The following is a 16,734-nucleotide window of genomic DNA, read 5'->3' as shown; positions in this document are numbered from 1 at the left end:
ACTTAAATATAAAAAAACCTGCAGTAGTGTTGATTTCTCAAGATACCTACTAGCTCGGTCGAATTTTACCGTGCATAACGCTGAATGTTATAGGAATTATATTGACCGCTGCCGGATTCAATTTATTCAGGATCCAAAGCAGTTTTATAATTTTGTAAACACTAAGCGTAAACACGTATCTTTTTCACCTCTGCTTATGTTTGAAAATTCCTCTGCGACTTCGGATCAGGCCATTGCCGATCTATTCGCAGAATTTTTTCAAACAACTTATTCTCCTCCTAAATTAACTGATCAGCCTTATGCATATAACATTCAAGCAGCAAATCTTATTTTCTGTCCGTCTTTTTCTGAGAACAACTTATTATCTGGTCTTTTAAGGGTAAAACCCATTTATTCGCCAGGCCCCGACGGAGTACCAGGCTGTGTGCTAAAATACTGCGCCAGGGCTCTGTGCAAACCTCTTCTAAGACTTTCCAACTTATCTTTGGAAGCCTCGATTTTTCCCCTTAAGTGGAAGGAATCATTTATAATTCCCCTACATAAAAAGGGGATAAAGTCCGAGGCTGCCAACTACAGAGGCATCTCTAAGTTGTCGGCAATTCCAAAGTTATTTGAAAAATTAATTACCCCTCATTTGCAACACCTTTGCTCTTCGATCATCACTCCTTGTCAGCATGGCTTTATTAAGCGTCGCTCCACCACCACAAACTTATTGGAGTTGACATCCTTTGTCATAGACGGCTTTTGTAAGGGATATCAAACCGATGTAATTTACACAGACTTCAGCAAAGCATTTGATTCAGTTAATCACTCACTTTTGTTGAGTAAACTGAATATGCTGGGTTTTCCTAAAGACCTCTTAACGTGGATCTCCAGCTACCTAGATGGAAGGACACAAAGAGTCTTATTTAAAAACATACAGTCCCGTCTGGTCCGTGCTACATCCGGCGTCCCTCAAGGAAGTCATCTTGGCCCGTTATTATTTACGCTTTTTATAAACGACTTGCCCCCTGCTTTAACGAACTCTCTAGTTCTTATGTAAGCAGATGATGTAAAGCTTTGTCTTCAGTATAAATTCATCTCTGCCCAATGCAGTCTTCAGTCTGACCTTGATAACTTTCAAAAATGGTGTTTGGCTAATGATCTAATACTTAATGGATCAAAATGCAAGCATATGTCTTTTTATCGTTCTTGCCCTCTGCAAGCTACGTATTCCATTAATGGGATTGCCTTAGAAAAATTAACCCAGGTTAATGATCTCGGCATCCTATTAGACATAAAACTTAAATTTGCCGACCATATTTCCTTAATGGTTAATAAGGCTAAAGGAGTCCTTGGTTTTATTAAAAGGTGGTCAAAAGAATTTAATGACCCCTATATAACCAAAACTTTATTCATTTCTTTGGTCCGTCCGATACTAGAGTACGGTTCATGTGTCTGGAGTCCCCAATATGGAGTACATAAGGACCGCATAGAATCCGTACAAAAGAACTTTTTAATATTTGCACTTAGAGGTCTATACTGGGATGCAAATCTTCAGCTTCCATCCTACAGTAGCAGACTTTTACTTATTAACTTACCTAGCTTAACAAATCGTAGGACAATGCTCGGTGTAGTTTTTCTGCATAACCTTATCAACGGGGATGTAGATAGCCAGCATTTACTAACACGCTTAAATTTCAACATTCCTAATAGAAGGACTCGAAACTTTAGTCCTCTGTTCCTTAGCCGTTGTAGTTCGACATATGCACTGCATGACCCTTTTAGGGTACTATGTTCGAACTACAATGGTCTCTACTCTATTACATCTCTTTCCTGTCCCTCTAATTTAAAATATAGAATTTTAAATTTCCTTACTAACTCCTCTTAGCTTAATAATTAACAAATAACTTAATATACCTCAGTAAAATTGATATTTGTGCAAAACTTATTTTTGATGTAACGGCTATTCAAATAACTGTGTTAATATTTCGAGTATACAAAGTTTTTCTCGTATGCTTTGACATGCGTTTCTATGCATTTATTTCTTATCTGCTTTGAATCTATGGTCCCGATAGGATTTAGAAGAAGACAAAGTCATGCGTTTAGTAGAAAGTTGATATTTGTGCAAAGTTGCGCATTTAGATTTTGAGCTCGACACGTCAACTGACGTCCAGCAAAAAGTGGTTTAATTTAAGAAATTGTTAATTTCTTAATGTAAAAAGTTTATATTGTTGCCATTTTTGATCTTTTTCGCGAGATTTCTAACATAATTAATTAAAAATGCCGCGTGCACTCGAATTAAGTGAAAAAGAGAAGACTCAAATTAAAACAATGGCTGAGTGTGGCGTTAAACTTGGCGAAATTGCCAAAAGAATTAATAGGCATCGCAATACAATTGGAAATTATTTGAAAAACCCAGAGAAATATGCGCAAACGAACCGCAAGGGAGCCGTTTCGAAAATAGACGCGCGCACTAAACGGCACATTCGAGCCTTGGCAACAGCTAAGACAATGAGTTGTGCACAAATAAAAGCGGAATTGCAATTGCCAATAAGCAGACAAAGAGTGCAACAGATTTGCAAAAAATATTTGAACTTGCAGTATGATGCAAAGGTGCACAAACCAAAGCTCTTACGAAGACATAAGATGGCCAGGCTTGCATTTTACGAAAAGTACAAATTTTGGGAAAATGAATTTGAAAAAGTGATTTTTAGCGATGAGAAAAAGTTTAATTTGGACGGCCCAGACGGTAACCAAAAGTATTGGAGGGATCCTAGGCATCCAAGACAGACTTGCCATAAACGAAACCACGGTGGTGGCTCACTTATGGTTTGGGCCGAAAGTCTCCTATATGCTTTGTACCTGGACGGATAAATGCGCAAATGTATACGGATCTCCTAGAAAGTGAACTTATACCATTTGCAGATGAGTTGCATGGCGAGGACTGGATATTTCAACAGGATAACGCTCCTATACACGTTGCGAGGTATACGATGTCGTTCCTGGAATCGAAAAATATACCCTTATTGCAGTGGCCAGCAATAAGTCCGGATTTAAACCCAATTGAGAACCTTTGGGGCATCCTATCAGCGAAAGTTTACAAGGGTGGAAGACAGTTTGAGTCGTTGAAGAGCTTGAAGGAAGCCATTGTGAAAGAATGGGATACCATCGACACAAACACGCTCCAAAACTTGGTCAACTCGATGCCCCGACGTTTAGAATTGGTCAACCAAGAAAACGGAGATTCAATACCATATTAAAATAATAATTTTAAGTCATTTTGTTACCTAGTTCCTTAATAATTTGCGTTTTTTTCAATTTTGCACAAATATCAACTTTCTTTGAACAATTTTTTCAATTAAATTTTTTATGTATTAAACATTTTATAATTTAATAAAAATCATGTTTATCAAAATTCAATACCAACTGCCTATTGAAAAAAAATATTGATAAAAAATGCGCCAAGTAAAAGTTAAAGAATAAACCAAAAAAATATGATGCACAAATATCAATTTTACTGAGGTACTTAATATACTCTAACAAATCGTTTCTTGAGCGCCCCTCGGTCGTCTGGGCCTCTAAGCTTTATGATGAATACAGGAATGCTAGCTGATGCTCTTTTTGATGCACAAGCCATTTCCAAATTCTGAAAGACCGCGAAAAAAAAAAAAAAAAAAATAACTGAACGATCGGAAATGACCCAACTTTCGTGTTTTTGAAGATAGAAAGCTGGAACTTGGTACAGATTCTATTCTATATTCCGGTTTTAACTGCAAGGGTATATCAACTTCGGCTCCGCCCGAAGTTAGCTTTCCTTTCTTGTTTTTATTGTAATTAATTGGTTTTATTATGATGTAATCATAAGGATCGGCCAACTATATCCGATGTTTGCGATATATATCCGGTTTTAGCTGCAAGGGTATATCAACTTCGGCTCCGCCCGAAGTTAGCTTTGCTTTCTTGTTATAACCTTGCAGAGGGTATTATAATTTTGTCCAAAAGTGTGCAACGCAGTGAAGGAGACATCTCCGACCCTATAAAGTATATATATTCTTGATCAGGATCACCTCCTGAGTTGATATAAGCATGTCCGTCTGTCCGTCTGTCTGTCCGTCTGTCTGTTTCTACGCGAACTAGTCTCTCAGTTTTAAAGCTATCTTCTTGAAACTTTGCACACACCCTTCTTTCCTTTGCACGCAGTATATAAGTCGGAACGGCCTGGATCGGCCGACTATATCCTATAGCTGCCATATAACTGATTGATCGGAAATGGTATAACTTTGGTGTTTTTAGAGTTAGAGAGTTCAAATTTGACATGAGAGCTATTTTTGGCAAAACATTACGTCATGGCAAATTTCCTAAGGATCGGCCGACTATATCCTGTAGCTGCCATATAACTGAACGATCGGAAATGACCCAACTTTCGTGTTTTTGAAGATAGAAAGCTGGAATTTAATACAGATTCTATTTTTGGTCAATTGATCCAACCTATCAAATTTCATTAGGATCGGCCGACTATATCCCATAGCTGCCATATAACTGAACGATCGGAAATGGTATTTGGTAGAAATATCAACTTTCGTATTTTTGAAGATAGAAGTTGGGGACTTTTTTTAGATTTTGTATTGTAATAAATTGGATTATATATTCCTATTCCCATAAGGATCGGCCAACTATATCCGATGTTTGCGATATATATCCGGTTTTAACTGCAAGGGTATATGCAGTTATATTTCTACCAAGTACCAATTCCGATCGTTCAGTTATATGGCAGCTATAGGCCGATCCTAATGAAATTTGGTAGGTCGGATCAACTGACCAAATTTATAATCTGTACCAAGTTCCAGCTTTCTATCTTCAAAGACACGAGTTGGGTCAAAGTTGGGTCATTTCCGATCATTCAGTTATATGGCAGCTATAGGATATAGCCGGCCGATCCTTACGAAATTTAGCATGTCATATTATTTTGCCAAAAATAGCTCTCACCTAAAATTTGAACTCTCTAACTTTAAAAACACCAAAGTTATACCATTTCCGATCAATCAGTTATATGGCAGCTATAGGATATAGTCGGCCGATCCGGGGCGTTCCGACTTATATACTGCGTGCAAAGGAAAGAAGGGTGTGTGCAAAGTTTCAAGACGATAGCTTTAAAACTGAGAGACTAGTTTGCGTAGAAACAGACAGACAGACGGACAAACGGACATGCTCATATCAACTCAGGAGGTGATCCTGATCAAGAATTTATATACTTTATAGGGTCGGAGATGTCTCCTTCACTGCGTTGCACACTTTTGACCAAAATTATAATACCCTCTGCAAGGGTATAAAAATTTGGCAAAACGTTGATTTCTTCAATTAACACGTGCAAGGCAAGAATTGTGCAAAGGACCTGAATTGCCCTTAAAGGACCAGGTATGAGTGAAATTTATAGAGTGGTTTTGTAACTGTACAATATGAAGTAATACCTTCTTTTGAATGGTCGTATCTGAAAAAATAGGGATCATTCTTTTTTATATGGGATATAACATAATACATATATATTCAGAAATCCTATAAAATGTAGACCAGTCAATAAAAAAAATAATTTGAGAGAATATCAGTTTGTGAAAAGTATTTTTACAAGTGAAAAAATTTAAATGGAGCAGAAGTATTTTTTAAAGTTCAAACTTTAAGGTTTGGTAAAATTTAAAGTGTGCAAAAGTATTTTTTACACGTGATAAAAATAAAAAACACGTTAATAGCAAGCTAAAAAATGTTTTCAAGGAATATTTGAAAATAAACAAGAGCAGTTGCGAAACACTGCTGAGCATGCGTCTCGGAGGACTTACCCAGAAATCCGTTCTGAAGAGCGTATTCAGGATGCTGCAAGACATTCGAATCGCGGACAGGACCTGGACTATCGTGTCTCAGAGCGAACTCGGGATATGGAGGCACGCCCAACCCGTCGACAGGACTCTAAAGGAGCGAAGACAAGAGCGGTTGCGAAACACTGTTGAAAACTCTACTCGGAGGGCTATTCCGGAGTTTCGAATTCCTGAACGGATTCGCGTCATGTATGCCCCCGCGATCAGTGCTGCCAGAATCCAGAATCTCTAGAGCAAAAATTCCCAAAAAAAATTCTATATTCTATAATTTCTATAATTCTGTATTTCAATATGAAAGGAAATGAACATTTCAATTAACATAACCTTACTTAAATACTATATTATACTACTAGCAGAACCCTGCCACGTTTCGCTGTGGCATATTGTTGTTGCACGCATAAAAAATAAGTCAAACAAAAAAGAATAATTTTCAAATTAATTAAATTCTGTAATACTTGTGGGTATACAATATTCTTTGTTTCTCCTCCTTAATCATTCATTATTATTTCTGTATTTTAGTATATAGGTTGCTCTTCACTCAAGCACCTTGTGATACACGACATTTTTTTGTTTATTATCAGGCGCAAAAACAAACAACGCAGATGGTCTTCCGACCCGTGAACATGCCACGTATAATTGACCATGGGAAAAACATGAATGTTCTAGATTTAAACCACAAACTTTTAAGGATTGGGCTTGTGATTTGTTGATTGTCATGGCAAATGCAAGACGTATCGGAAATTGAAGTCTTTTAAATTCAAACGGCATATCGGTTGGGATCATCGGGATCCTCGGAATTAGAACTTCCTCACCTTTGAATTTTCCTATCATTATCGTAGCGTAAATTACATTGTTCATCAATTTACTAACCACCAAACGCGTACCGTTGCACAGTTTTGGTTGGTTTATGTTTCGAAGCATGATTACTACGGAGCCAACCTTTAGGCGTAAATTGTGCGGTGGTAAGCCAGGCACGTCCAAAGAGTTTAAAAATTCAATTGGATAGTTGGTGGCTTCATCTTCATTTGTGACGCAGTCAATAGATTTGAATGAATGCATTGTTCCAATGATCTTATTTTGAATTATGTAGTTCAGGTCATCTACATATTTATTCTTAGCCGCTAAAATTGCTCGCTCACTCAACCATTCATTATTTTTGTAGTTAGAAATAATATTTGGAAATACATTGTTGATAAGTTCGTCTTTTGATGAGACAAAATTACAAAAATTATTTGGAAATGATAATAATCCGCTCGATTCATCGACAGGTACTTGACCATTACCGATAGTCAGCAATTGCTCCGAGAAATCTTCAGCAGATGTATCATTAAGCAATGTAACTCTCATGTTTGTTATCAGCTGCAGTTTCTTCACATAGCGCCATAGATTTGACGATTTGAGGCAAGCGTTTATTTCGTCGGCAGCCGCAGATCTTGGAATTACTGGCAACTTCACTTTATCATTAACGCAGCATAATCCAGGCGTTTCTCCGGAAAACTTTAATGCACCACAATACTCGCAAACAACGTCCATTTGCCCAATGCAAACGCTAGGATGCAAGCTGTAATCATTGCTGCAATCGTATAAACGCAGCTCGATTCAAATCAGCTAAAATTTTTCGTCGCAAATTAAAATCTATTTGAGAAGCACGAAGTCGAGCCTTACTATTGCGGCTCTGTTCACGTGCAATTTCTCGTTCTTCTTCAGTCCTTTCATATGCAGTATTTTGTATTCTTCTTGCATTACGGCTTTGTCGGGAAAGATTCGATCGTCTTGGTCGCGGCATTATTAATTAAACTTCACTTCACTTCAATCCACTTGTTAATTATTTATTTAATAGAAATAGTTTTAATATTGATTTCTTACAAATATCAATAGAGAGTGCAGAGGCTCTAGTGGTGCTTCAAGTTGAGGCAATTTCACTTTCCCGGAAGCGCAACACAATCTTTTTGGTTCGTTGTTAAATTTGAGAGCCTGACTATGAATTTGACTTCGTTTGTAACTGACATTTTGACATTTGACATTTTCTTCTTAGCTGTCTGCCTAAATAAAAAAGTATGGGCCAGGGAGGAACGCTGTCGAACGGGACAAAAAGTATCCTATGTCCTTCTCCTGGCTCTAAGCTACCTCCCTACCAATTTTCACTCAAATCTGTTCTTCCGTTCTTGATTTATAAGTGTTGTAACATAAAACACGTTGTTCTTTTATATATATAGATTATATTAACATTAAAAAATACTTTAAATGCTGTCAAGGTAATCAGCTTCATCGGTTTCCAAATACTTTTCATTCCCAGGAATTTCTAATCAAATATTTCTAAGGAAGAATGTAATTACGACAGCATTTTTCGTGTCTGCGTTTTCCATACCTGTGAAAAATAATGCAGTTCATTTTGTGCAATTGGCCTTTCTATTAAATTTATTTTATATAAAACTTACCTTATATAGTATATATATATAATATATATTTCTTTTTCCAAATTAGATTACAAAAAATATATTTTTATTTGAGTTCCGGTTTTAATACAGTGTGATTCTTTCAAATTGCTTAAAATTTCAGAACAACTGCTTAGGATGTTAGAATTTTAGAACTAACTTATCTTTAGGGCTCTAGGTCCTTTTTATAGCTACCCTTGCTGAAGCTTTTTGTAGATCAAAGCTCGAAAGAGAGGCTCTCTGAGAGAATAGATTGAGTCGGAACCTTTTACTTGAGGTGTCAGTTGACATGGAAGGCTTTGGGTCTCAATTAATCGAGGTGACAAGAAAATGTGAAGTGGGTTCCCATTTTAGAATGTTTTGATCTGTTTAGTTTTAATTCACTTAAAAGGAGTGAGAAAGATTTGAGTCGGGATTTCGGTTTACCCAAATATTGTTTTGGTTTTCAATCTGAAGTGACTCTTAGAAATTGGAAATCTGAAATGAGGCTGTTTTCAGCCGAATTGAAATAATTAAATATTTATGTTTTTACAAAAATTGGAATGAGGCTATTTGCAGCTGTGTTACGAATTTCAATACAAAAGGCTTCAGCTTCGGTTTACAAAATTTACTGATATACACTTAAAGAAATTTTGTTGATATGTTACTATATACAATATATAATATATACAATATATAATATATACAAAATGGCGTCTAATGTTTGCGACAATCGCACCCACATGTTTTTTTGAGCGTGGTGGCGTATCAAAAAACTTGGCGCCTACTCTGCATTTACAATAGGCACTCTGTGGATCTGAGGAATCCATGCGAATGCACTCTTTAAATGTAGTGCCCTGCAGTCGATCATCAAGGGAATTTCTTTTATAAACATTTGGCATCTTTATTAAAGATAGTTTTATACCCGAAAAAAATGTAAGGATGACCAAACGTTCTCAAATTTATACCATACTTCACTAAGTTAAGTACCAAATTCGATATCTTTGTCAATTTTATTAATCTAAAATTGCTCTGTTGATGCAAAATAATGAATATTTTAAAGAAAATAATCTAATTTCTAATGTTTCTAAGAAAACAAATAAAAATTGCTTGATTTGTAGCTAATAGAAAATTAAAAAAAAAATTGAAAACTTTTAAAAAAGTTGCCAGAAATAGCAACGAAATTGCAGGCAGCACTGCCCGCGATCCGTCGAGAGGACCCCGAGGAGGGACGACGAGAGCAGTTTCGAACTACTTCTGCGAACTCTATTCGAAGGACTATTCCGGAGTACCGAAATCCTAAACGGGTTCGGGACGTCGCAGCGCGTGCTATTCGTCAAGAGGACCCAGAGGAACGTGCAAGGAAACAGGAAAGGAACATTGGAGAGCACCGAGAGCGACGAAGGAATACGGAAGACAGGCGGCGAGAACGGAAAAGAACGCCGATAACAGGAGAGCAACCAGGAGAAATCCCATCGCAAGATCACAGGAGCAACGGATAAACACATCACAACGCCGAGAAACACTACAACAGCGAGGGATCTGTATCACAGGAACATAAAGAATGGCCCAACGGCTATTTGTATTTGCTGTGGAGGAGCATAGTTCCGTTCGCAGGTAAGTGGATTATACATCCTGGCTATCTCCGCTAAATTTCTTCTCCTATACGTTGGCAACGCCTTTTATTTTCAAGAAAATTTTCCAGTCCTTCCGCAAATGTTTAGCCAGACTTGACATCGTGCCGTCTCTCTTGGAAAACTCCCATCACTCTGCCTTTCTTACCGCTGGTAATCTGCCGGCTGAGTCATTAGTCGACTGACTTGTGCAACCAGTCCACCTGGTAGCTCCCACATCCTAAAAGGCTTACGGCCTGCACCAGCTCATTGAAAATATGTTATAGCTATGAGTCGACAATTTTTGTTGCCAACGTTAATCATAACTCATTCCGCTGCTGACAGTAAGTGAAATAAAGTTTTAGTTATCACCTCTCATCTATTGAAAATAAGGGCTATAAGCGAGGACGAAACGGCAACTCTTTCCAGCTTCGAAAAGGCTCGGATATACTTTGATTATAGCTTGCGACAATTAATTTTTTTTTTTTTTTAAGCTTAGTTTAAGTTGTAGTGCGACAATTAATAAATAATTAAATTGTTCAAAACCGATGTTTTTGGGGAATTCAATCCTTCTCATTTTTATTGGAGAACCGAATTCCAGAGGATCTTCGCATTCTCACAGCATGTATTGGCTTGCTGGTGCTATTAAGCCCGAAGACTCTGAAAACACCGAGCAAGTAATAAACTTTATTGATAGGTTTATTACTGCAAATGGGGATGATACTAAACAAGTACAATAAGTCATTTAGTATCAGCGCGATAAGCACAGTGCTTCTTAAAAAAAAAGTGCTTCTCCAAACATAAGAAAATAAGGATATTTTAACTTAACAATTTTACATTATTTAACAATTTTGATAATTTTCTGTCCCACCTTAACCCTTATAATTTAAACCCCTTTTAGCCTATAAACAACCCTTACGTTCCAGCTTTAACAAGCAACAAATTTTTCTTCGCAGACAATTCTCCGACCGACTATAATAGAGATATTCTAGGCATACGCATATGGATATTCAATTTGTCCTAGATGTTTACGCCTGTTGTAGTTATGTTATTAACTACATAAACAAATCATCAAGAGGTGTATCGCATGAATTGCTCCATGAAGCCATGGTAGAAATAAGCCATGGGAATATTTCTATTAAAAGGAAATTACAGCACCTAAGGGATAAGTTTATTAACGCTACATAAATATCGGCGCAAGAAGCAGCTTACAATATTTTGAGTCTGCTTGGATCTGACTATTTTTTTAAACACTTGTCATCCAGACAAACGAGTTAGATTGGCTCGCTCAAATGAAGAATTAGAGCGACTTTCAAACAATTCAGTCGATGTTTTTGAGCGTAATATTCTTGACCGATATGTGCAAAGGCGTGAGCAGTTGGAAAGAATTTGTTTAGTAGATTTCGCAGCTTGGTACAGATTTGTCAAGCGGAAACCGCGATATGCCTCTAATCATGAAGACTACGATGAAGCAAATAATGTTAAGGTAGATGACGAGGATGAAGTTGCTGATCAAAGTTGCTGGTTGCGTTAAGAAACGTAGCCATTTCCTGATTCTAAGATGGTTTCCTTCAGCAACTGCGGCAACTTCTACATCCGAGGGGAGATAATGCTCCTAATGCGAAAGAACTTGCCTACTAATTTTTAGACGAGGTTTAGCAGTAACAAATATGGAAAGGAACCAAAATATTCTGCAGGATGACAATGCGATAAACAACCTTGAAGAAAACGGCGAACTTTAATTTATTAGACTTCCCCCGTTAGTTTCCAATTATAACCTCTGCTCGCTTACTCGGTCTATCAACTACAAACAAAGACAACTTTGCACATGTGTGGCAAAATGTTGTATGTAAAAATATTTTTTACGAATATGTTTGTGCCTTGGTAAGAAAAAACACACTGATTTCTACCTATCATCTATCAGTCTGTGACTTGGCAAGCAAATAAGCTTCCTGGTGATACGGTTTCAGCAAAGGTTTTTTATGGGATCCAACTGGAAAAGATGCTTTTGGAATTGGAGGACTGACTCTACATTCAGTGATTTCTCTTTCAGGACCAACGGCTTTTTAAAATATTCCGAAGCCCAGACTTAAGTTTTTGTGGAAAATCATTTATATTCTTTTGGAGACCTAAAACAGCTTTCCCCAATTGCAGACAGTTGGATATTTTCGGAGAGGACAAATAATCCTTATAGCGTTTTGTAGGGAAGCAGCTATAGGATATAGTCGACCGATTCTGATGAAATTTGGTAGGTTGGATCAATTGGCAAAAAAAAAAAGGATCTGAACAAAGTAGAACCCTCTATCTTTATACCCTTACCCAGGAGATCATCCTGATTAAGAATATATGTGTATACTTTATTGGACTTTATTTTATGGACTTATCGATAGCTTTAGCTTGGCAAAGTCTAGTCGGGCCGCACTCTTTGTACATTACATTAAATCCCTGCATGCACCATAAGCTGGTATATCATCCAATCATCCAACTACATCTGCATGCAGAATAAACATTCTTATAATGTTCAAATAAATTAATTCGTCTTTGTATTTTGGTGCCGACTAAGGTCATCTCAATGAAAAATCTCAATCACCAAACAATCTGTGCAGAGTTTCAATTCCATAGCATTAAAAGTGAGACACTAGTTTTCGTAGAATCACACAGACGGACCGACGCGTCAGAAAACGCACAGACGGACAGGCGGACATGCTTCTATCAACTCAGGAGGTGATCCTGATCAAGAATACATATACATTTTAGGGTCGGAGATGAATCCTTCACTGCGTTGCACACTTTTCACCAATACCTATACTATACCTATCACCTCTGCAAGGGTATAAACCAACTATAAAACAACAATTAGAAATTCGAACCAACTATTAGCTACAACTAAAAACTATTGTATTATGAACATTTTGGAAGTTATTTATAATTACACTCAAATAAATCGATGATTTTTCACATGCAATTTTTCGGTTATGGTTGATTTGTTTCTGGAAATGCATATTTGCAAAAATACAATACAATAGATTTTAAAATAAACTGTTATTTACCAGCAATACACCAATGCTTCTTCTTTGAACCTTGGCTAATAGTTTAATCTTGGCGCGTTATGCAATACTTTACTACTTCAAATGTCAAATAATGACCTTAGCTTCTGCAAAAACCCTAACTAGACATAATTTATTTTTTGAGTCCCAGTAATTTTCCCAGGAATGAAGCCTGAACTTGGGAACTGATAATGAATTAGTGTCTCACATTAAATGCTTAAAACGAAATTAAAAGTTTTGTGGGTTCTCTTATATATAAACCTAAAATCAAATTGTATACGAGGTTTAAAAAGTATCGCGAATATTGAATTTACGAGCTATGTATGTTCGATTTATGATCTTTTGGTGACGTTATGTTGGACCCTCACTTATGTTGGCAATTTCGGGCATTTTGAATGTCCAGACAGTTTTGACAGCTGCTGTGCGTGGGCGTGTTTAAGCTTTTCTTCGATTTTCGTTTTTCAAAAAATGGATCAAAGAATTTTTATCACATTTTGTGTGAAAAACTACTTAAAGAATGCGGACAAAAAAAATACTTTAGACAAAAGCAAACGTTTATCGGTGGTTTAAAATGTTATGAGAGGGCCGAGAAGATGTGAGCTTAGTTCGGTCGAATGTGAAGGTTTCGCTGACCGTGTTCTTTGTTTGCAGAGGCGTGGTGGCTTACGAGTTCGGTCAATAAGAAATATTTTCATTCAAGTAATGCGTAATTTGCGAGAATCAATCCGCCACAAACGCCCGGGTTTGCGAAAGAACAACACCATGAAGAACAACACGTTTGCGAAGAACAACACGTTTGCGAAAGCTTTGGAACCATGATAATGCCCCTGCTCACACATCTTTACTTGTGCGCGAATTTTTTGCCAGAAAAAACACTCCAATAATGCCGCAGCCACCGTATTCCCAGACCTGGCCCACTGAGACTTTTTTTCCCGAAACTAAAGAGGCCCATGAAAAGAAGCCGCTACGCCACGATTAAGGAGATAAAGATGGCATCGAAGGAGGAGCTGCAGAAGATCACAAAAATTATTTTTTAAAATGCTTTGAGGATTGGAAAAAAAGTTATCACAAGTGGGAAAAAACTTTTTGTAGAAACCTCGTACAAGAACGGAAAGAACGGGTTCGCCCGAAGTTGATATATCATTGCAGTTAAGACCTCATATATATTGAAATTAAAGACTATAGTAATCCGATCTTTATTAGAATTTCCGAATTAAACCAATTTATTAAAATACCAAAGTTAAAAAAAAAGGCCCAAGCTTGGTAAAAACTAAGAGGCTAGTGTGCGTAGAAACAGACAGACGGGCATCCTCATATTAACTCAGGAGGTGATCCCGATTAAGAATATATATACTTTATAGGGTTCGGATATGTCTCCTTCACTGAGTTGCACACTTTTGACCAAAATAATAATAACCTCTCCAAGGGTATAAAAATTATTAGCAATATTCATTGGGAAAAATAAAAGATTTAAGTATGGATTGAATGGTTAACTACCATAGACATGTTGAAACAGACTTAGGATCTGTAATAAACGTTAAACATAGCCAGGACATTTGTACATTTTGTTGAGCTTCCTAACATCAATCTCACTCATTCCAAGTCTCTGTCCCATTCGTTGTCCCACTTCCTTCAAAGGAATAATGGTTGGCATTCCGTTTTTTGAGAAGGCGGTGGGAATGTAGTGCATTACACTATCGTAATCGTAGGTTTCCCCGAAGCTGCTAAAGTTTGATATCTTGTCGTTATTTATGAAATTAATCTTGAACTCTGGATTAATGTTTTCCCACGCGATGCGAACAAATTGGTCCCTGTCCTGGGCCACATGCTGGTGTTCAAACCCTAAAACATGAAGGAACTCGTGGATGATTGAGCCTATGCGGAAGCATCCTCTGCCAGGATCGAAGAGCTGAAGGTTCATTTTATTCGTGAAGTTCCGGAAACCCAAGACCAGCGTGCTGCATCCTTTGTTTTGTGAAGTTATGAGAAGTGAAGAGCTACGTTCTGCTTCAGTTGCATTTCGAAAAATTACACATGACTTTTCCTGGATCGTGTTCATGGCTTGGCGGATTAGTGCCATGTGCTCATCTCCTTTGGAGACCGTATTTTGGCATTACGCTATTAGTTTTTAGTCTTCAACGTACTTACGAAATTTATTTGGTTCGATCTCAAAGAAAACCGTGCGATTTGGCCACAGATGTAAGGCTGTATTCATTCCATTTCTTTGCTTGAGAGGAGGAATTCCGATATCCCCCTGAAACATGTCCGGGGAAAGCTCAGGGTCCTCAAAAGGATAGTTAAGACCGCCTTTTACGGTTATCCAAAGCACAGCCACCATCAATCTATTCATTTCAAGGCTCGATCTAAAACTAAAGCTAAGGGATTTTAAATAAGTTTAAATAACCTATTTAACTCATTCGTCCCATTTAATTTTAAATTACAAAAGTCATGCTGAGTTGAAAAAAATTTTCTGTGTGTGAGAAAAGTGTTTTCCTATAAATCCTATCTTTAATTTTTGTAGAATATGTGGGTACAAAAATATTTAAATGTCCTTGTATAAAAAAAGTAAAGGGTACGCGTTTCAACGACCGACAACGCGTTCTTCAAATTTCTAGCGTGTTTTTCTCATATTGCCGTAACTAAAAGAATTAAAATAAAATTTTATAACGAGCAAGAAAGGGAAGCTAACTTAAAACCGTATATGCATATATCGCAAACATCTGATATATATGGCCGATCCTTATAAGAATATCATAATGATCGAAACAACTTTTTTTTGGAATACAAATTCTAAAAAAAGTCCCAAGCTCCTATCTTTAAAAATACTAAAGTTGGTATTTTTACCAAATACCATTTCCGACAGTTCAGTTATATGGCAGCTTTAAGACATAGTCGGCTAACCGTTATGCAATTTGTTCGGTCGGATCAAGAATATATGAATATATTTTACTTTATAGGGTCGGGGATGTCTCCTTTACTGCGTTGCACACTTTTGACCAAAATTATAATACACTACGCAAGGGTATTAATATAGCTTTATTTATATATTTTTTTTTCTCTCAAAAATTTGCATTTGTAGTTCAATATATTCTTAATATATGGTAAAAAATTATTTAAAATAACATTTAAATAATTTAAATTTAAAATTCTATTTTTCAATGCCAAAGACACAAATTCCCAACTGGGGCTAAAAAATGGCTTCAACGGCATGGCCGAGAATATTCCTTTATTTCAAGACGTACATAAGTCCTGGATACTTAAAATTTAATTTATTTCAGCGTACAACTATCTTCCGACCATATTATACTCGGTATTCATCTCATCCACCCACAATTGAACTAACCTTTAAAGTTTAAACATTAACGGTATAGAGTCTCAGCAACAAATTTTTCTTGCATACTTTTGCGCTTGGGCAAAACCACAACAAGAGCCCCTACTACCCAACCTACCTCCATACTATTGATTCAGTAAGGAAGCAGACTAGAAATCTCTATATCTTATAGTCTCTAAGATCTACGCGTTCATACGGACAGACACACGGACAGACGGACAGACGGACAGAGGACAGACGGACCTGGGTATTTCACTCGGCTGTTGATCCTGATCAAAAATATATATAATTTATGTGGTCGGAAATGTTTTCTTCCCTATGTTACATACATTAAAATCTACTTTTTTACTCAGCGAGTACTAGGTATAATTAGCATATAAATTGAATTATCTCTATGATTATTAAAAGACTACATATTTACTCACAAATTTAAAAAAATTTTCGTTTGAACTATTTATTTTCTTTTGTTTTAGTTTTTTT

At 36.8% G+C, this 16,734-nt stretch overlaps 1 protein-coding gene across 1 annotated transcript; it reads right to left on the bottom strand.

The window, feature by feature from the left end:
• Positions 1–10,272: 10,272 nt before the first annotated feature.
• On the bottom strand, positions 10,273–15,296 carry Semp1 (Seminal metalloprotease-1). The gene is made up of 2 exons (XM_017243938.3): positions 15,072–15,296; positions 10,273–15,014 (listed from the first exon to the last, which is right to left on the bottom strand). Exons 1-2 carry the CDS (start codon positions 15,271–15,273, stop codon positions 14,461–14,463), a joined length of 756 nt encoding a protein of 251 aa, XP_017099427.2. The 5' UTR covers positions 15,274–15,296; the 3' UTR covers positions 10,273–14,460.
• Positions 15,297–16,734: the final 1,438 nt, after the last annotated feature.

Source organism: Drosophila bipectinata, chromosome 2L, assembly GCF_030179905.1.
Source record: "Drosophila bipectinata strain 14024-0381.07 chromosome 2L, DbipHiC1v2, whole genome shotgun sequence".
NCBI classification, from domain to species: Eukaryota; Metazoa; Arthropoda; class Insecta; order Diptera; family Drosophilidae; genus Drosophila; species Drosophila bipectinata.
The sequence above is the reverse complement of the archived record's forward strand: the minus strand, read 5'-3'. Positions and strand labels throughout refer to the sequence as shown.

Coding starts and splice junctions, on each gene's coding strand:
- Semp1 (XM_017243938.3), bottom strand. CDS start 15,273: ATGAATAGATTGATGGTGGCTGTGCTTTGGATAACCGTAAAAGGCGGT. Junction 15,015..15,071: donor GATCGAACCAAATAAATTTC/GTAAGTACGTTG, acceptor CGGTCTCCAAAG/GAGATGAGCACATGGCACTA.